Source organism: Aquarana catesbeiana, linkage group LG03 (genome assembly GCF_042186555.1).
Source record: "Aquarana catesbeiana isolate 2022-GZ linkage group LG03, ASM4218655v1, whole genome shotgun sequence".
In the NCBI taxonomy this organism is placed as follows: domain Eukaryota; kingdom Metazoa; phylum Chordata; class Amphibia; order Anura; family Ranidae; genus Aquarana; species Aquarana catesbeiana.
In genome coordinates this window covers 426,771,883-426,793,502 of record NC_133326.1, presented here as the reverse complement: position 1 = coordinate 426,793,502, position 21,620 = coordinate 426,771,883, and the positions used below count along the sequence as shown (strand labels likewise).

At 45.2% G+C, this 21,620-nt stretch overlaps 1 protein-coding gene across 2 annotated transcripts in view; it reads right to left on the bottom strand.

The window, feature by feature from the left end:
• The window catches only part of PFDN1 (prefoldin subunit 1), a 290,431-nt gene that overhangs the window by 184,519 nt on the left and 84,292 nt on the right, over positions 1-21,620 (bottom strand). For both annotated transcript variants that reach the window (XM_073620764.1, XM_073620763.1), the window contains exon 2: positions 15,586-15,752. In XM_073620764.1, coding sequence (XP_073476865.1) covers positions 15,586-15,752 — 167 coding nt within the window. The remainder of the gene's footprint in view (positions 1-15,585; positions 15,753-21,620) is intronic.

The following is a 21,620-nucleotide window of genomic DNA, read 5'->3' as shown; positions in this document are numbered from 1 at the left end:
GTTCAATCTCAGTCGTTTATGGGCCCAGATAAAATCAGAGAACATTGTTGCAACCTGATCAAAGTATTTAGAAGGTATGTGGATTGGTAAGGCCTGCAAGAGGTACAAATATTTGGGAAGAATGCACATCTTAATGATGTTGCACCTCCCAAACCAAGAATGTAATCCAGTATGCCATTTTTTAAGTAATGCCCTTGTGTCTTTCAGTAAGGGTGGAAAAGTTGAATATTTGAGATATATCGGGGGGGATATATGTACCTAGGTATCTCAATGCCATTGTCGTCCACTTAAATTTAAAGCTAGTCTGAAGTTGTATAAGCTGAGACTGTCTTATACCCACCCCCATCGCCTCAGACTTATTAAAATTAATCTTCAAATTTGACAAAATGCCATACCTATGAAATTCGCGGAGAAGATTTGGCAAGGAGATCAAGGGATTTGTAAGCTAAAACATCATATCGTCCGCATAGGCGGATACCTCTGCTGGATGCCCCCTATGTCCGGGTTTAGCCGGACCGTACACAATAAAGGCTTCAGTGATAGAGCAAAAAGGAGTGGCGACAGGGGGTAACCCTGTCTCGTACCGTTTTAAACGTAAGAGACTCGGAGAGCACCCCATTAGCTCTAACTCGAGCCGTGGGTTCCGAGTACAATGTGCCTATGCGATCGATCATGACCTCCCCAATCCCTACATATTTCAGCACCGCTGTCATGAACTGCCAATCTACCCTATCAAAGGCCTTCTCCGCATCGGTTCCCAAAAATACACAAGGGATACAGTTCTTTTTTACCACATGCAGAAGGTTTAAGACTTTGATTGTATTATCCCTAGCCTCACGGGTAGGCACGAATCCAACCTGATCTAAATGAATGAGTGTTGGAATGTGCTCTTGAATTCTGGTAGCTATGATTCTTGAAAATATTTTTAGGTCGGTGTTAAGCAGCGAAATCGGCCTATAGCTGCCACATGCGGTAGGGTCTTTTCCCTCTTTAGGAATCACTCCTATGTATGCTGAAAGTGTATCACAAGGAAATGTCATATCAGGGCCCAGGCTATTGAAAAACTTATGCATAAATTTACCAAGAGATACCATTAAGGTCTTATAATATGCGATGGTAAAGCCGTCTGGACCAGGTTCCTTCCCTCCTTTGATGGATCCAATCACATTTTGAATCTCTTCTAAGGTAAAAGGTTCGTCTAGTAGTTTGCTTACCTCCAAGGATAGTTTAGGCATTTGAGAGTTAACTAGATATTCCTATCTGGGTCAGTGAGGGAGAATCTTTCTGAAGGTTGTAAAGAGATGTATAATATCTTTGAAATTCCTTCACAATATCTTTGGGAAGGGAACGTTTTTGACCGTTTGATGTCATTATGTGTGGTATATAATTCCCTAACACTTGTTATCTCAGAGCTTTGGCCAAAAATTTACCGCATTTATTGCCAGATTCATAAGATTTTTTCCGGCAAATCTGGTTTTGTGCTTTAGCTTTAAATAGCATTAAATCCGCTATTTTTTTTACGTAGGACCAGGAGTTCAGTCTCTAGAGAGGGAGTTTTAGCATGTTTATATCGGGCTTCTACTATGCTTAGTTCGTTTAGTAGGGAAGTCAACTGAGAGGAGCGCTGTTTTTTAATACGAGACCCATGTTTAATATACACGCCACGGATTACTGCCTTATGCGCTTCCCATACCATGCCTATGTTACTGTCAAGAACATCATTAGTCTGAAAACAAAAACCCAGTTCTTTAGTCACATCTTTTAGTACATCCTCATCTAGTAGTAAACTTTAGTTTAATCTCCAAATTCTCGTCCTGGAAGTAAAGTAATCAGTCAGTGCATAGGATAGCGAGACCGGAGCATGATCTGACCGATCGAGACATCGCAGACTGCTTGCAGTTGGGAATGAGGAATGAGAAAATAATCAATTCTAGAATATTGTTTGTGTGGTCGAGAATAAAAAGCATAATCTCTTTCAGCAGGATGAAGAAGGCACCAGGCGTCTATCAATTGTGTTTTATATAAGGATCAAGCAATTTTTTTCCGGGAGCTAGGGAGTACTGAGGAATGACCAAAGGAAGTGTCAACCGATGGTATTAACGGGATGTTAAAATTGCCTCCAAGTATTAGTTGACCCCTTGTGAATTCAACCAGTAAATCTAATGTTTTGGTAATAAAGAGATCTTGGTGAGTGTTAGGTACGTATATGCTTGCTAAAGTTACCTCCAACCGTGCCTCTCACAAAGAGGTACCGTACCCCCCCCCCCACCCCACCCCCGAGTCTGATTTTACATCCAGACACGTCCAAGGAACCTTAGATGAGATCATTATGGACACACCACATGTTTTGGTGGACTCATTAGTGGAGTGATACACTACCGGAAAAAAATTATTTTTCAGGATTGGCAACTTGCCATCCTTAAAATGTGTTTCCTGAATGAAAGCGACATCAGACTTCATTCGGTACAGGTCTTGCAAAAGCAAGCGTCTCTTTTCAGGGATATTAAGTCTCTTTACATTTAATGAGAGTACATTCACCACCTCCATGTCCCCGATGGGGGGGGGACTCAAGAAATGAGAGGGGTTTAAAACGAGGGAGAAAAAGATAAATAAATAATATAGAGAAAAAAAAAGAACCAGTGTGGACAAATATCCCACAGGAACAGATTCCAGAAAGTGTTAGTAAAAAGACCCACTTTAGTGGGAAAAAATTCTAAGAAAGCAGCAAAATTTTGCTAATACACTCTCCAGTCCTGATCTGTAAAGCGAGCGCTAACCTACAGGGGAGTGTAGTCAGAGAGTCGGGAGGAAACTCCTCACCCCCCCCCCCCCTCAACCACCACCACTCTGTTAATTTATAATTCTACTTATTTTAAACACTAAATAATATTATGAAATAACATACATTTGTACGGAACCAGGAGTATATAGCACAAGCTTTATCACCTACCAAAGTTAGAACAGACCTCGCCAAAAAAAAAAATTATATATAATCCTCAATTACTCTTGATCCCCTTATCACCTAACCGCGTTTTGGGCTATCCCCCCCAGCTGTCCCCTATCTATGTGTATATAAAAACCACACTCACACCTCACACACAGAGAAGTATTTGTGAAGAAAAGTGAAATAACAAGTGAAATCCAACAATATGTGTAAGTGCAATACTTAAAAAAAAATAAAAAAAATCACACAGCCTCACTTTAAAAGTGAGAAAAATAAGATCACGCAAAAACGCATGATTATAAGAAAAAAACACCCAATTAATAAAACCAAAACTTAGAATTCACAAATACTAAACTGAAAGTGTTCCCTAAAATAAATGAATATATTCCAATATTAAGACTAAGTGTCTCTGTTATCAGTGTCTATCAATATAAGTGACACCTACAAATATATTTCCCTGTTGCAAGTAAGTGAACACAAATATACCATTAGAAGTGATAAAAACAAACTCCCCGCCCGATTAAATCATAACACACCAGATCAAGTGAGCGTTCTAATTATCGAAAAAAAACGAAAAAATGTCACACCCAAAAAAAAAAAAAAAAAAAAAACTTAACCGTGTATTAAAAAAAAACAAAAAAAAACAAAAAAAAAAAAAAAAAACACCTTCCCTCCACCCCACCACCCCACAAACTACTCAAACTACTTGCACTGAAAGGTATCTATATCCCATCTATGTCAAGAGCTGCCCTTTGTATTCCCTACCCCCCAATCTGTCAAAACACAGAGTCCCTGTAGATGCATATTAAGGGGACAAAATTCAAGCTATACAAAATACACCCGTCATAATATATTACAGCCAATAACATAACATGGTGAACTACTACCCATACTCGAAAGCAAGGGGAATCCCATATATTCATTTAACTCGGGTGCTCTTTCCTCTTTATGTGCTTATTGCTAGCTGTTCATCCGGCGTTTCAGGCAAATAGATGCAGGAATTTCTGTCCACAAATCACATACATCAAGGAAGAGCCCAAATGCAGGGGTATCAGGGCTACGGGTAGATTGAAGGTCCCATGGGTAAGAGGTCTTTAATAAAAATGAGAGTGGGGGAGGGGGGACAGGGCAACGGGGGAGGGGGGGGACCACCAGAAGGGGTATCAGAAAATCTGTTATTAACTGTTAATATAGCCGTTGTGGAGGTGAGGATATTCAGCTTGAATAAAATAAAGTTTGACAGTCTTAGAAATTAATCATGACTCTGTCAATGGATGATGTTCGGGACCTCCGTCTGGGCCTTTGTGCTCGGACAGACTGGTTGTTCTGGGTAGTGGAATGGCCTGACCAGCCTGCTGATCTAGGGATGTTCTGGAGCCAACTGCGCACCTGTACTGGTTCTGCATCTAGGAAAATATAAAAGGCTGTAAGGTCTGTCGGGGAACGTAGGGTAAAGGACAACTGAGCCTTACGAAATATAACGGCTAATGGGTAACCCCATCTGTAGGTGCAATCATGGCGTCTAGCTAGGTCTAAGATTGGTCGCAGCATAGCTCGCCTTTGCAATGTGGCTCTTGATAGATCTGAGAGAATCTTCACTGCCCTTCCCTCAATCTCTACATCTCCGTGTTCCTATGCTCTACAGAGAATAAGCTCCTTCTGTTGGTGATGATGTAGCCTGCATAGGACATCTCGGGGCCTGTCCAGGTCTGAAGACGTAGGTCCAGGGGTTCTATGCACCCTATCCAGCTCCAGGGAGGGCGGCGGGGTCTTCAGTACCTTATGAAAAAGAGCTGTTACTGTTGCCACTAAATCCTCTGATCCTACAGCCTCCGGAATTACCCGCAGGCGCAAATTATTGCGACGACTACGGTCCTCCAATTCCTCCAAATGAAGCTGCATGTTACTGACTGTAGCCTCCTGTGAGGATTGAAATAGTTCCAAGGCTAAAACTCTGGTCTCCAGGGAGGATACAGAGGCTTCCCCAGATTCCACCCGGCCAGAAAGGGAATGTATTTCCGCCCTTACCTCCTGAATGTCCCTGCTGTGAGCTTCCTCTATGCGGTTAATCAGGGCTTCTATATCAGCCCTCGTAGGGAGGGCTTGCAGCATGGACCTAAGTTCCTCTTCCAGTCGACTTTGATGTTGTGCGGAGCCCGCCGTGTCCGCCCGATGAGTCGCCGACATCCCTGGAAGCTGATCGGAAGCCAGAGAGGAGGTAGGCAACGCTGGTACAGATGGAGCGGCTCCGTCGTCCATACAGGATACTCGTGGGGCTGTAGCTATGCCTCCCGGCGTTGGATGCTGCTGGTCACGGAGGAATCGTCGGATCCCACTCTGTGGCATAGTCAGTCTGCTCCCTCTAGTGGCTGATCTGGTTCTATACCTTTCTATGGGTTGTCATGCCGTGTTCACATGCCAGACAGTCGGCTTACAGACGGTAGCAGTCAGGGGGAAGCTGGGAGCTCCACAAATGTACGTCCTCACCCGGCCATCCCTAAGACACACCCCCTCAATTCACTTTTAAATATATTACCAATCTAGGCATGCATACTTCTTCACTTGCTGTGGTGGCATCTTCTAGCCAACATGTCCACACTTCAAACTTTTGTGGGCAACCCCTTTTCAAGTAGATGGCCTTGTATAAGGGTAAACTGGCATTTATCAGACTTTTCCAAAATCTAACAGGGGGGGGGGTTGGTTGGGCGTTTGTTTCCAGGTCATCGTGATGGCTTTACGAGCGTAATACAGTAGTAGGGATACAAGTACTTTTCTCGCTCTAATCATGGACATTTGTTCAACCAACCCCAGCGGACAGTATTTAGGATCATAGGGAACACTGGTCTTGGTTACCTTTCCAAATACCTGAATGACCTCTTGCCAGGAATGTTTAATTGCTAGGCAGCTCCAAAAAATGTGGGAAAACTCTCCAGGTTGGTGTGAGCAACTCCAACACAACGGAGAGTATGCCGTCAACATCCTGTGGAGCCTGTGGGGTGTATAGTGAGCCCTGTGTAAAATTTTGTATTGGACCAGTTTATCTCTTGCTGAGACCAGAGGGGGAAAGTCCCAAATCTCCCTCCAGTCATCACCATCCAGTTCCGGGATGTCCCCCACCCATTTCCTGCGGAGGGAGGACAACCTGGGATCGGCAGCACGAGCAGGGACCCATAAAGCTGGGACGTGGGTTTCTCCAAGTCCCTCACACGGAGGGTAGATTCAAGCTCTGAGTATGATAACTCAACTGGTTGGCCTAGGAACTGGCACCTATAGGCATGAGCAATTTGAAGGTACCGAAAAAGTGCATGTGCAGGTACATTGAATTTGGTTTGTAAAATGTGAAAAGGGGACAGCTCCTTTTTTGTGATGTGTTCCAGTTTCACTATTTTATATTTAGCCCAGGCCTGCGGATCTGGGATAGTGTTGAACTGCGAAAGGTTAGGGTTCAGCCACACTGGGGTGTGAGGAGACCAGGAGTTCGGTTGGGGTGCCCTCAGAGCTTCACTCACCTTCCATGCTCGTATGGTGGTACGCATGGAAGGAGTAAGATGATGTGGTGTTTTAGTTCCCCTGAACAGCAGCCCCTGCAAGGCCTCCAGAGACCCAACTATAGCCGCCTCCAGCACCGTTGCAGAGTTGGTCAAGTCCGGCTGTAACCACCAATGGGCGGTCACAAGCTGGGTGGCCAAGTAATACTTGTGACAGTCAGGAAGAGCCAAACCCCCCCCCCCCCCCCCCCCCCATTTTCCACAGGCCTGGTCAGAGTGCTATATTTGAATCTAGGCGGTTTGGGCCCCCAAATAAAGGAGGTGAAAAGTTGTTTAATGGAATTGAAGAATGTCTTGGTCAACCATTGTGGGGAGAAAAATGTACGTGAATTTAGGAAAGACTTTCATTTCATAGCAGGTTGATGCGTCCAATGAGGGAAAGGGGTAGGTTACTCCATGCCTTCATTTTGGTCCTTACTCCAGTCAACACAGGGTAAAGATTGAGCCGCACAAAATCCCCACTCTGTTTTGAGATGACTATACCCAAATAGGTAAAATGGTCAACCCATTGCAGCGGGAGAGAGGGGGATGAGGAGGATCTAGCCTCCTCATCCACTGGGAAGAGCTGGGGTTTGTGCCAATTCACTCTGCCCCGTGAAGGTGGAGAAGATATCCATGATTTTGAGGGCGCCCTGCAGAGAGGCCCCAGCATCATTTAAAAAAAAAGCAGCAGATCATCTGCGAAGAGAGACACTCTTTCCTCTAACCATCCCACCCGGAGACCACAGACCTCAGCAATGGGCTCCATGGCCAGGGCGAAGAGGGCATCTCTGTCTGGTGCCCTCTGCAGAGGGAACGGAGCAGACAAAGATCCATTTAGCCTAATGCGTGCCAAGGGGCCAGTGTATAAAACGTACGTATCCAATCAATTCATTTTAATGAGAATCCAATTCTTCGCAACACCTCCCAAACATACACCCACTCCACCGTATCAAATGCCTTTTTTATATCCAGGGTGGCAATAGTTCTGGTACCCTGGTTGGTGTGTGGGGCATGGATATTAGCAAATAATCTGCGTATATTGATGTCCGTGGACCTACCGGGCATAACTTTATTTAGTCTAGTGGCCATTAATTTAGTAAGTATCTTTAGACCGCAATTAAGGAGTGTGATTGGCCTGTAGGAGGTGCACAACTTGGGGTCCTTATTGGGCTTGGGGATAAGAATAATATGGGCTTATTTCATGGCAGGAGGTAGAGAACCTGTTTGTAAACAGGTTTGGAACAGCTTTGCCAGTCTAGGGGCAAGCAATTTAGTGTGGGCTCTATAGTATGCCAGGGGCAGGCCATCCGGCCCCGGGCCTTACCTGCCGGGAAAGACTGTATGGCAAGTGTAATTTCCTCTGGGGTTATTTCTAAGACTAGGAGGTTCCTTTTAGTGTCAGAAAGCCATCCCGATGCCAGGGTGTCCAGCATAGAAATCCTAGGTGCAGGGCCAAAATTTCCCAGCAACGAGGAAACATACAGTGTGGTATAGAATGTGGTGAATTCAGTTAGGATATCCTCCTGCGTGGTGGCCAATGCGCCACCAGTCGTGAGGATTTCCGAAATAACCGCAAGGGGTCTATCCTGCTGTGCTAATAGCGCCAGTATTGTGTCCCCATTTTCCAAGTACTCCTGTCTGCTAGATTGTATGCCAATCCTAGTGGTTTCAGATTCATGAAGATGCAATTCTCTCCTAAGCGAGGAGAGATGTTCAAAGTTCGGGACTGTAGCCGAGGCCAAGTATTGGCTCAAGGCCTCATCAACCCTGTGCTGCAGTTCAGAGACCGTATCCCCAAGCTCCGCCTTCATGGCTGCCACAGCCAAAATATACTATCCCCTGCTGTGAGCTTTGAAAGCATCCCAAACCATCTCTAGAGAGGCCGACTCCGCATTATGAGCCCAATATTCCTGTAGCTGAGGAGAAACTCTGGCATGGACTGACTCATTATTGATCCAGTGGGGTTGTAACCTCCAAAGGGCTCGGTTACGCGACCTGGTAGTTATAATGGTCAATTTGAGCGGGTTATGGTCAGAAAGGCCAGAGGGGAGCTAGCATGCCTCTTGAATGTCATTTAGAAGGGCTGCATTGGCAAAAGCCAAGTCAATACGGGAGGAGGAGGTTTTAAAGGTAGTCGAAAAGCAGGAGTATGTTCTATCCTGGGGATGCAACCATCTCCATGTCTCGGTGAATTCAGTGGCTTGAGCCCAGGTACCCAGTTCTGGGCTAAAATTGGATTGAGGGAAGGGCCTATCCAGGTCACGTGATAATGTGGCGTTGAAATCTCCAATGAACAGAATGCGGGCTGGGCAATGCGGAGCCAGTCTCTCATACAACGAATACAGGACCTGTATCTCACTAGGAGGAGGCAGATATACATTGACAATAATATACTTCGTATTGTAGATGGTTAACACTAACATATTTCCCCTGGGGATCTAAATGAATATCTTGAATCACACATGGTATACGTTTGCTAATCAGAATAGACACCCCATGGGAGTATGAGGAATAAGTTGCATGGAGCGCTCTCTGCACCCATGGCTTCTTGAGACTATGTGAGGGTTAAGCATTTTTAAAAATTGGAACAGCAATGTTCTTTTATACTTGGAGTTGAGCCCCCTGACATTCCATGACAGAATGGTCAGATTCAGTATCCGATTTAGCCATTATGGAATGCCAGGGGGGGGGGGAACAGGAGTAAGATGAAACCAGCAAGCCACTGCATGTGAAAATACCCATTGTTAGTACAGACAGACATTTGAGTCTTGAGCTGACAGAACGTTTGAGCAGCAGAATATATATGTGGGGTTTTAAAACTGAAAAACTCCTCTCCCCAAAAAAACATAACACCCTACCCATACAAACCAAGCCCAGTGGCCAAAAAAAGAGGCCAAAAGAAGAGACAAAAAAAAATTAAATAAAAATCGACGTAGGGCTTTTTCCTATAACAGACAAACAAATGAAACCTTCAGGTCACTGGGACCCCTGTAAGCCCTGCACACAGGGCCGTGGTAGATGCAGCACTCCTCTGGGAAGTCTTGACGTAATCCCTAAACTTTAATAGCAAACAAAAACCGCCTACTTAAGGCTCAAAGTTCCAGGGAATATCCCTGACAGCGCCCGGCCTGTAACAGCAGGCGAGGGTGAGGGGACATGTATCCCATCACATCCGGCGGGAGACCGGATAATCCATAGATGCCCGACGCGGGCACAGTATTATCTGGAAGGTACGTTGGTTTGTCTTGCTGTAGCTCCAATTAGCTAGGAGCAGATAAGTTTAGGAGAGTGCAGCGCCGAAAAAAAAGGAGTGTGAGCCGCGCCAGACACCAACCATGGAAGAGACCTGCAGTGAGGCTGTGAGAGCAACATGAGGCAGCAAAATAAGAGGTTTTGGGGGCATGCCTAGAGGTCATCCGGGCAGTCCTGCTAGGTGGTCGCAGGGATGAGGGAGGATGTTGGGCAGCTGGGAAGAGGAGACCCCCTGTGAGACCCCTCTACGGGAGAGCTGCATCCATATTATGCTGAAAATGACCAAGCAGCCATGAAACATGAACACACGAACCTTGGAACAAAAACAACTGTCAGGATTGTAAAGTGGAGCGTAAGCACTAAGATTACTGCAAAGATAGTAGCCAGGTGTCAGCCTCATCAGGGGATTCGAAAACTTCACTGTACCGCCATGTTGAACTTGCAGGCGACTTGGGTAGAGCATGGAATATTTGATATCCCGTTCCCAGAGTCGTCTTCTGACATCAGTGAAAGTTTTGCGACGTCTTTGTAAATCCGCGGAGAAGTCAGGGTAAAGATGTACCAGGGTATGCTCGAAAGGGAGGGTGGGATGTTTGCTGGCTTCGCAGATGATGCGATCACGGTCTCTGTAATTGAGAAATCTCACTAGGAAGGGCCTCGGTGGAGCCCCAGGGGTGCTCCGGCCAGTTGGGACTCTATGGGCCCTTTCCATCGCGTAGGTCGGAGGGACCTCAGTCAGGTCAAGAAGTGACATAAAGAAGGCCTCCGCAAAATCAGCTAGGTGGTCCCCCTTCACAAGACCCAGGACCCTGACATTATTCCTCCGAAGCCAGTTTTCCTCGTTATCAGATTTAGCCACCAGGGATTGGTTGGTGCGCTGCAATGTGAGTAGGGCATCATCATGGCAGGCAGTGAGATCCTCTGTGGTAGCGATCAGTGACTCAGTCTCAGAAAGTCTGCCCCTGATTTTGTCCAAATCTGTCCTGATGAGGTTACATTCCTCGGCCAGGTGATCGATGCGGACCAGTAAGGAAGTTCTATGGCTGTGAGGTTAACAGCAGTGTCACTTGCTTGTGGTGGCGCCTGAGGAGGTGGAGAGGCCGACGGGGTTGCTGCCTGTTCCATGTCTGTTAATAGCGCTTTAAATTGATCCAGTATGGTACTGGGACACTGGGCGGGCTGTGCAGGTGCCTTTTTGGTCACAGATTTGCTTTTTGAGGGCATGAGCAGGGGTACTGGGGATTGTCAGGCTAAACTGCAGGATGGTGGGTTTGCCCCTTTAAGAGCTTGTGGCTTGCAGAGGAGACTTTAATGCAGGGGTTGCTGGTGCAGTGCTGTGTTCCCTGAGGCCTAATGTAGCCAGCTGACAGCCCCCAGATGCTGCACTCCCTATCTGCCCCCTCCAGGGATGGCATCACTCGGATGGATGTGCATGGAGCACAGATTGCGGCACCCAGCGAGGAGGATAGAGTAGGCCCTGTAGGCCTCAAGATGACGGCGGGCCGCGGGTGAGTGTAGCCGGCTGTGTGGGACCTTATAGCAGCCCCCGATGCAGTGCACCCGATCGGCCTCCCCCGGGGATACTGCCACAGGAGTGGGAGCGCGGGGTGACCACTCGGCCCACGGATCGCGGCACCTGAGCGCAGAGGCCCCGTAGGCCTCAAGATGGTGGCGGGCCTCAGATGCCGCGGGCCGTATAACTGCACAATCGGCCAGCCAGGCTCCAAAATTTAGTCTGGGGTGGAGAAAGGGGGTGTCTGGGGACAGGCAGGGCAACTGTGTAGGCTCACCGTGACGCTCTGTATGGAGGATGGCGACGGATTTTGTGCAGGATCAGCGGAGCTCTGTAGCACGTCCTTCTCTACTCACATTCGGACACGCCCCGTGGTGTATAATTTAGTTAATATGTAAAGTGTAATATGTAAAGTTTTAAAAAAAAAGTTATTCTTAAATATATATATGCAGTGGTAAATATAAATAACCAACTATATGGTTAGAGAGCAAAACCTCTAATCCACTATGGGAATAACAGACAGAAGAGATATACTGTATATACTATTAGAGGAGATATACTGTATATACTATTAGAGGTTGAATCTGGTAAATATCATCAGACTTTAAAGAAAAAAAAAGTTAGACGGCTTTGCAGATTTTCAAACAGAACTAGGGTTGTCCCGATACCACTTTTTTAGGACCGAGTACAAGTACCGATACTTTTTTTCAAGTACTCGCCGATACCGATTACCAATACTTTTTTTTAATGTCACGTGACAGTGTTTTTTTTTTTTTTTTTTTTTTTTTAGGGGGGGGGGGGGGAGTGAACGGTGTGTGTGTGTTTTTTTTTTTTTTTTTTTTTTCATTTACATTCATTTACGTTTTTTTTTTTAATCAGCCCTGTTGGAGGGGCTTTAGTGAGATATCAGGGGTCTTAACAGACCTCTGATATCTCCCCCTTGAGACAGAGAAAGAGACCGAGGATAGAGATTCCCCAGTCCCTTTCTCTGCAGCCTCAGCTGCACTGAGAATGAATAGAGAGAAGACAGCGGCTCCTCTCCATTCATAAACTGACACATCGTAATCACAGGTGATTACAATGTTTCAGTTATGTGAATAGACAGAGTCAGCTGACTCTGTCCATTCACACAGCGGAGAGACAGCAGAACGAAGGGGACAGAGGAAGAGAGAGGGGGCCAGCGGAAAGCCGGAACGGATGGGGACAGCGGAGGGGGACAGAGCAACGGAGGGGGACAGAGCAAAGAAGGAGGACAGCGGAGGGGGTCAGAGGAACGGAGGGGGACAAAGCAACGGAGCAGGACAGCAGAGGGGGACAGAGGAACGGAGGGGGACAGAGCAAAGAAGGAGGACAGCGGAGGGGGTCAGAGGAACAGAGAAGGACAGCGGAGGGGGTCAGAGGAACGGAGGGGGACAAAGCAATGGAGCAGGACAGCACAGGGGGACAGAGGAACGGAGGGGGACAGAGCAAAGAAGGAGGACAGCAGAGGGGGACAGAGCAACGGAGCAGGACAGCGGAGGGGGACAGAGGAACGGAGGGGGACTAAGGGGGATGAGGTGACAGTCAGCGGTGATCGTGTGTGGGGGAGTTACAAGCACCGATCACCGCTGTATGTCACTAAAGCAGCTGAAAGCCGCCGGGGGGAAGCTTGTAACTCCCCCACGCGCCGATCACCGCTGACAGTCAAGGTATCGGGAGAAGCATCGGGAGCATTTGCCCGAGTACAAGTACTTGGGCAAATGCTCGGTATCGGTGCCGATACCGATACTAGTATCGGTACAACCCTAAACAGAACTGTAATAAATTACAAAAACAAATGTCTTCCTTCAAAAAAAAATTTTAACTTTAAGAACGTTTGTTCGATTTTCGAATCGTTAGTGGGGTCAAATCGACGTTAGTTTTCAACCACAGTGACAGGAAAATTTAGAAATAGAAAACTGCTTGGTCAAAGGAATTTTCAGACAGTATATGTGGTTTTCGTTCAGAAATTACATTCATTTTAAAACAGAATGTTAAAAGCAAGTGAAAATTTCAAACATTCTTTCATTCAGCGAATGTACAAAGATTTTTCATATGAATATTCTCGTCTGAAAATAGATCCGTGTGGCCAGGATAAGGCTCGGTACACACCTATACAGTTTGCTTTTGATCTACACTGCTTTTTGCTGTGCGTTAAGTACAGTATAGAGTGCCCCAATAGCATGGTAAAGAAAACTTCTGCCTTTAGAACCACTCACTTCCTGCCCAGGACCACATGTCCTATGAGGCATTGCTCCTCACACATTCACATGTTCTCATGCACTTACTGACATCTATCAATGATGTACAGAGCTGTATGCATACTGCACTGTATTTTCTGATATGTAAACAAATAATGCATTCTGTATGCAGGCCAACTAATCGGCTGGCCGATTAATCGATTACTATTTTCATAATCGATTAATTTCATAATCTATTAGTTGTCGATCGATTAGTTGTTTCAGCCCTACTTAAGTGGTTAAAAACACCCCTAAAAGGTCAGATTATGAGAGTCAAAAGAAATTGTTCTAACACCAATGATTTCATCTCCCAGTCTAAAATAGTGAAAGATAAGTTTTTGGGGAAAGGATAGAATCCAAACCATCTTGATAAAAATCGTGGAGTAATTATTAGCAGTATCTAGTATCTGTTGTTTTACTGAGACAGCAACATGTAGGAATACCGAGAGCCAGGAATGGGATTTTATTACAGGATTTCATTCGCAATATAAAGAAGTGGAGTCAATATTTGCGGCCCACTGGCATGTGTTACTTTTAGACAGAACACTTAAATCTGTGCTCCCCTCCAATCCTAGAATTATATATAGGAAAGCACCCAGTTTTGGCGACAAAAGTAGTAAAAAGTATTAAACCCACCCAACTCGACCACCATCCTTCTGGGATAGGGATGGCTTTTTTGCATGCAGGAAATGAAGAGCTTGCAGAGAAGTAACCAGGCCTTTGAGGGGTTTGGAGAGTTTCACTTCTACCTCTAATAAGGAATTTCTCAGAGAGTTTATTATGTGCAATACCACTCACGTGGTCTATGCTTTGTAATGCCCTTGTGGGCTTATGTATATAGGCCGTACGAAGAGACTTTTACGGGTCAGAATACAGAACATATCCAGAATATTAAAATAGGGTTTAAAGACAACAGCGTGTCCCTGCATTTTAAAATGCTCCAGAATCAAGACCCATCAGGCCTAAAATTCTGGGGTGTGGACCATCTGAAACCAGTGTGGAGGGGATCAAATATTGTTAGGGAACTTTCAAAGTGAGAAACTCATTGGATATTCCTTACTGACACACTTTCGTCTAAGTTGCTAAATGTAGAATTGGATATCAATTGTTTTATAAGTGACTACTAAAGCTAGTTTTAATATTGGTTTTAAATTCAGTTTAAAGTTTAATTTTAATTCATATGCCATTTTGAATGAGCCTATGGGTGCCAGTAGTGTTCTGAGTTATATCTGTATAGGGATAGAGTATGCGGCTTTAATTTTATAATTATCTTATTAATTTATCAAATTTGTTTATTCAATGTCGTTGGTATGTCGATTTATTAGGGTTTACTATGTGTTCCATCATGTTTTTAGTTCATTAGAGGTCAATGAATTATTATGGTTGTTATATATGCATTTTAACGTTAATAATTTGACATCTTGTATTAATCATGAAGAATATTAACCTTTATGTGGAATGGTATATTGCATTGAGAATATGTATAACCATTCTAATAGTGTGTAATTCAGTACATTGTGTGCAATGATGTGCCATACAACTGGTTCATTTCACCAAACTGAGTAACGTTGATTGGTGAATTGCTCGTTTTATGTGCTGCTCATGTGCACCATTATATGTGTGAGCGACCAGCTGGCCGAGCGGGTGATCAATATAAAGCTTTGACGTTGCGCTGTGAGATGACGCCCTCAGTTGAAGTCGGAAGTGACGAAACGCGTCAGTCCATGACCTCTACTCCAAATTCATTAGCAGTAGGATGAATTTGTACACATCCAATGCCACTGGAGGAAGAAGGCCCGTTCCATTTGTCATCTGTCTGTTGACACAGGTGAAAAACAGAGATCAATGCATACCTATGGCAAACAAATGTAAACGGATGACTTTTGTTCAGGTCCATTTCCTTAAAAAGGAACAAGTCTGCATTATTGTTACATTATTGTTACATTTAAAAAATGGAAGCGGATGAAAAACTGATGTAATCTTTTTCTTGGCAAAAACATGACCGAGCGGATGACGCCCATGTGAATGCGACCCAAGTCTACTTGAAAACATACACACTACCATAATCTATCAAAATGTTTTACTTACATCCTTCCCACACCTTCATACATCAGCGTTGCATCTGGAAAGCTCTTGATTTCTATACTGGTAAGCTGGGCATGCTTCTTTGTTCTTGTCAGCTGCTCTATCTGGAGGTCTGCAAGTTTTACCTTTTGCTGAGTATCAATCACTTTGGCCTGAAGTTCTGTAAAGGCCTGTACAAATAAAATAGATTTCGTAAAAATGGATAGAAATACACTTTAATAGAAATTAAGTCCTACAAAAAAAAAAAAAAAAAATTTTAGAAAAGTTTTCCAATGTGCAGTTTTTATTTAAACAGAAATACAGTGATTTGTGCAATTACCATCAGATTCCTTTTTCAGAATCCATTGAGGGACACAGGATCTAATTCAATAACCGTGGCATGGAGTGTCATCTGAGTGGATTAAACACTAGGCTGATCCTGGAGGCTATTATTCCTCCTTTACCACATTATACCCGAGTAGTAAGCAAGTCGTTCACAATAATTACCCCTCCTTTCACGCAGGGTGGGCACTCGAAAAATATACATAAAGCTTAGACAAAAGAAAGAAAAAAAAACTTACCGTAAAATACATTTCCCAGAGTTCATTAACGGACAGAGGAACAGTGGTTATTGAGACAACTGGGCTATACTGTCAACTTCAGGAGGAACTGGACATTGGCAAACAAAACCCCACTGGCCAGCCAGATATAACCCCTCCCACTGCCAGCATGCTTCAGTTTTGTAGAAAAGCAGTAATTAAAAGTGCAGTAGATCGAACACACACACAGAACAGTGGGACCTTTGAACATTGAGCTCTAAGATCCTACAGTTAATCAACTGTAAATAAAACAGGATTTTGAATTAAGGGACATAGGATCAATAGTAATTCTGAGACAATTAGGAAATCCAAAAGCAGTGCAACTGAAGGGTGGGCAACAGAGCAAACCAAATGCTAACAAGTCCACATAGAAAAAAAAAAATTAAAACACCCCACAAAAACTCAGGACTACCTGCAGCTAAAAACAGCTACCCGCATGCCCTTATGCCCAAATCTGGCATCAGGTGAGGCCTAAATATTTACTTTTAACAGAACACAGACAGCCATGCGAATCTTGGTAGCAGTTACCTGATGCTGAAAAGCTTAGAAGCACGTACAGATCTAGTATGGTGCACCGTAACTAGAAAGGATGAACCTTATCGTTCAGGCCTTAAATTAGAAGTCCAGTCAAATCCAAATCAAATCTAAATTTAAACCCGTTTCCCCCCCTATACTAGTCACCCTACAGAGGAAAGACTTGTATACTTATGCTAAGAATATGCATGCATCCTACGGGGGGTACAACCGGGGGGGGGGGGAATCAATGGTGGAGAAGGATCTGGTGGGGGGTTTTGGTAGATCATAAGCTCAATAATAGCATGCAATGCCAAGCTGCGGTTTCCAAAGCGAGCAAAGTCCTTTCATGAATAGATAGATAATTTTGGGCCTGTACAAATCATTAGTAAGACCTCATCTGGAATATGCAGTTCAGTTTTGGGCACCTGATAAGAGGCATGGAGAGGCTCAGCTATGAGGAATGATTAGAGGAACTGAATTTATTCTCTCTTGAAAAGAGGGGGAGATTAAGGGGGGATATGATCGACATGTACAAAATACATAAGTGGTCCATATAGTGAACTTGGTGTTAAGTAATTTACTTTAATCACTTGCTGCCCGCCATATAGCAAAATGACGTCTGCAAAGTGGTTGCGATATCCTGACCTGACGTCATATGACATGGTCAGGATAACAAGCCGCTACGCGCCCCCGGGAGCGTGCATCGCAGCGATCATTGTTGCAGCGTGTCAGTCTGACACACCACAACTCCGATCTAGGTACAGAGTCTGATGGAGACTTCACCACATCATCAGCCGTGTCCAATCACGATGTAAACAGGAAGAGCTGTTTATCTGACTATGAATAGAGGAGAGCCGATCGGGGGGGGGGGGGGGGAGGATGGTCTCCGCTGATTGTTTATCAGCGCAGCCCCCCCTTGGATGCCCACCCAGGACCACCAGGGATGTCACCAGGACCACCAGGGATGACCACCAGGTATGGCATCCCTGGTGGCCATGGGTGGCAATGTGTGCCCACACATGCCAATCAGTGCCCACAAGCAATACCAGTGCTTCCTAATCAGTGATGCCAATCAGTGCCCATCCATGCCCATTGCGCACCCAGTGCCACCTATCAGTGCCACCCATAAGTACCCATCAGTGCCACCCATGAGTGCATATCAGTGCCACCCATGAGTGCATATCAGTGCCACCCATGAGTGCATATCAGTGCCACCCATGAGTGCATATCAGTGCCACCTATGAGTGCATATCAGTGCCACCTATGAGTGCATATCAGTGCCACCTATGAGTGCATATCAGTGCCACCTATGAGTGCATATCAGTGCCGCCTCATCCGTGCCGCCTCATCCGTGCCGCCTCATCCGTGAAGGAGAAAACTTACTTAATTTACAAAATTTTATAACAGAAACAAAGAAAAACTTTTTTTTTTTTTCAAAATTTACGGTCTTCTTTTTATTTGTTTAGTAAAAAATAAAAACTGCAGAGATGATCAAATACCACCAAAAGAAAGCTCTATTTGCAGTAAGGAAATGCTAAAAAAAATGTTGTTTGGGTACAGCATAGCATGACCACGCAATTGTCATTTAACCGCTTCCTGTCCAGCCGCCGCAGTTATACTGCGGCAGGTTGGCTCCCCTGCGCAAGCCGTCGTAGCTATACGTTGGATCGCGGGGTCAGGATAGCAGGCCCGCGGAGCGGGGGTGCCAATGCTTGTGGCCGATGGTCGCGATGACCGCCGGCCATGGGCGATCGTGAGCAGGATACACAGAACAGGGACGAGTGTATGAAGAGGAGTGAAAGATCGTGTGTTCCTATTAGCTAGGAACCACAATCCGTCACTTCCTCTAGTCAATCCCCTCCCCCTTCAGTTAGAATCACCTCCCAGGGAACACAGTTAACCCCTCGATCGCCCCCAAGTGTTAAACCCCTTCACTGCCAGTGACATTTTTACAGTAATCAATGCATTTGTATAGCATTGATCGCTGTATTAATGCCAATGGTCCCAAAAACGTGTCAAAATTGTCCGATGTGTCTGCCATAATGTCGCAGTCATGATAAAAATAGTAGATCGCCACCATTACTAGTATAAAAAAAAAAATTAAATAAATAAAAATGCTATGAATCTATCCCCTATTTTGTAGACGCTATAACTTTTACGCAAACCAATCAATATACGATTATTGCGATTTTTCTTTACCAGAAATATGTAGAAGAATACATATCGGCCTTATCTGAGGGAAAAAAAATTGTTTTTTTATATAATTTTTGGGGGATATTTATTATAGCAAAAAGTAAAAAATAATGCATTTTTTCAAAATTGTCGCTATTCTTTTGTTTATAGCACAAAAAATAAAAACCGCAAAGGCGATCAAATACCACCAAAAGAAAGCTCTATTTGTGGGAAAAAAAGGATGTCAATTTTGTTTGGGTACAACGTCGCACGACCACGCAATTGTCAGTTAAAGCGACAGTGCCAAATTGCAAAAAATGCTCTGGTCAGGAAGGGGGTAAATACTTCTAGGGCTGAAGTGGTTAAACAGCGACAGCGCTGAACATTGGCTTGGGCAGGAAGGGGGGAAAGTGCCCTGTATTGAAGTGGTTAAGGTCATCACAGAGGACAAGGGGGCACTTAACGTCTACGGGGAAAAAGAAAAAAAAAAAAAAAAAAAAGAAGAGTTCATCTTCAAATACGGAAAGGTTTCTTCACAGTAAGAGCTGTGAAAATGTGGAATAGACTCCCTCCAGAGATGGTTCTGGCAAGCTCAGTAGATTGCTTTAAAAAAGGCCTGGATTCTTTCCTAAATGTACATAATATAACTTGGTACTAACATTTATAGGTAAAGTTGATCCAGGGAAAATCAGATTGCATCTCTGGGAATCAGGAAGGAATTTTTTCCCCTGCTGTAGCAAATTTGAGCATGCTGTGCTGAGGTTTTTCGCCTTCCTCTAAATCAACTGTGGGTGAAGGATTGTATTTCTTTTTTTTTTTGGTTGAACTATATGGACGTGTCTTTTTCAACCTGACTAACTATGTAACTATGTATGCAACCCCCATTCTTTCCTAGATATGCATAATACAACAGGATACTAATATTTATAGGTAAAGTTGATCCAGGGGTATCTGATTGCATTTTGGGGGATAAGGAAGGAATTTTTTTCCCCTGCTGGAGCAAATTGAACTATGCGTCATTAGGGGGGGGGGGGGGTTGCCTTCCTCTGGTTCAACTGAGTATAGGATTGTGTAATTTTTTTCCCCCTTCTATTGGTTAAATTGGATGGACTGGTGTCTTTTTTTCAACCAGACTAACTATGCCATGCTGAAGGCAGGACAACACCTAGTCACTGACAGAGCAAGGGTGGAACTCCAAAGCCTTCGCACTAGACGATATAAGCTTTCCAGGTGCGATTATAAATCTTCCAGGAGGTAGACTTTCAAGCCATTAACATAGTTGGAATCACTAAGACAACCCTGTCCTTCAAAACCTGGCTTCCAACAGCCATGCCGTCAAAGCCAGCGAGCGTAAAGCAGGGTGGAAGACCGGCCCCTGGGACAGAAGGTCTTCCCGAAAAGGAAGCTGCCAAGGAGCGTCTGTCACCAACCGGAACCGCGTTGGCGTACCACGGATGGCGAGGTCGGTCTAAAGTCACCAGAATGACTGGTACAGGGTTTCTATCCTGTGCAGCAGGAGAGAAATCAGCCGAAGGGGCGTAAAAGGCGTACATGAGATTGTACCGATCCCATGGCACCACCAGCGCATGCGCCAGAGGATCCAGCAAACTTGCCAAAAACCTCTGAACCTTGCAGCACTGTTACTGCACTTCTCCTGCCTCTCTGATAATTGACATAAGCCACTGCAGTGGGGTTGTCTGACTGGTTCCAGATCAGACTCTTCAGGCGATCCATCCAATGCGTCAGTGACAACCTGATCGCTTGAAGCTCCAGGACACCGGAGGGCAGTCGAGCTTCCTCTGGAGTCCAGTGACCCTACAGAGTCCGGTCCCAGGACTCCTTTCCAGCCCGAAAGGCATCCATCTGTCGTGACCACAGTCCAGTGAACGGGAAGGAAAGACTTTCCGGTTTGTAGAGATGGAGACTGCAGCCAGAGAAGGGAAGCCCTTGTCGACCACTCCAGATGAATCCGATTCTCCAGGAAAGCAGGAGACCTGTTCCATTTGGCTTCTGCAGCATTGCCTTCTGCAGCATTCTCGTATGGAACTAGGTATACAAAACCGCTTCGAAGGTAGCCACCACCAGGCCTAAAACTTGCATGCAAATAACACAGGAAGGGCCACTTGCAAGACAAGAGCTGCCGGACCGCTGACCGGAGCTTCTTGAGTTTGACCTTGGTAAACACCCAGGAAGCGGAGGCCAGACGGAAGGGCAGTGCTACCAATTGATAGTGTGCGTCCCCAATAGCAAAGCGTAAGAAATTCTGGTGTCCCTCGCAAATAGGAATGTGCAGGTGAGCGTCAATGTCTACGGAGGCCAGAAAATGCCACTGGTGGAAGAAGGCCACCACAGAGTGAATGGATTCCATCTTGAACTTGTGAATCTGCACTAAGGCATTCAGGGCCTTGCGATCCAGTATCAGGAGAGCCTCGTCCGACTTGGGAACCGCTCTGACTTGGGGACCAGGACAATCACTCCTTGAAGGTCCTGCACAGCCCTGTATAGAGCCCACAGGAGTACTGGCGAGAGCAGCAGGTTGGAGGGGAAAAAAACCTACCCGGCGGAAAGGAATGAAACCATTTTGTAGCCCGAGAGAATGATCGTCTGGAATGAGGTAGGTCCATGGGCCCAAAAACCAGCAAAGGCAACCACCCTACTCTGGAAAGGGTGGGGGGCAAACCTTCATGCTAAGGAGAACTTACCAAGTCTAAGGGTTTGGAGCCCCTGGTCGAGGACCCAGGGGGGAATGTAAAATCCACCTATGCACCGTGA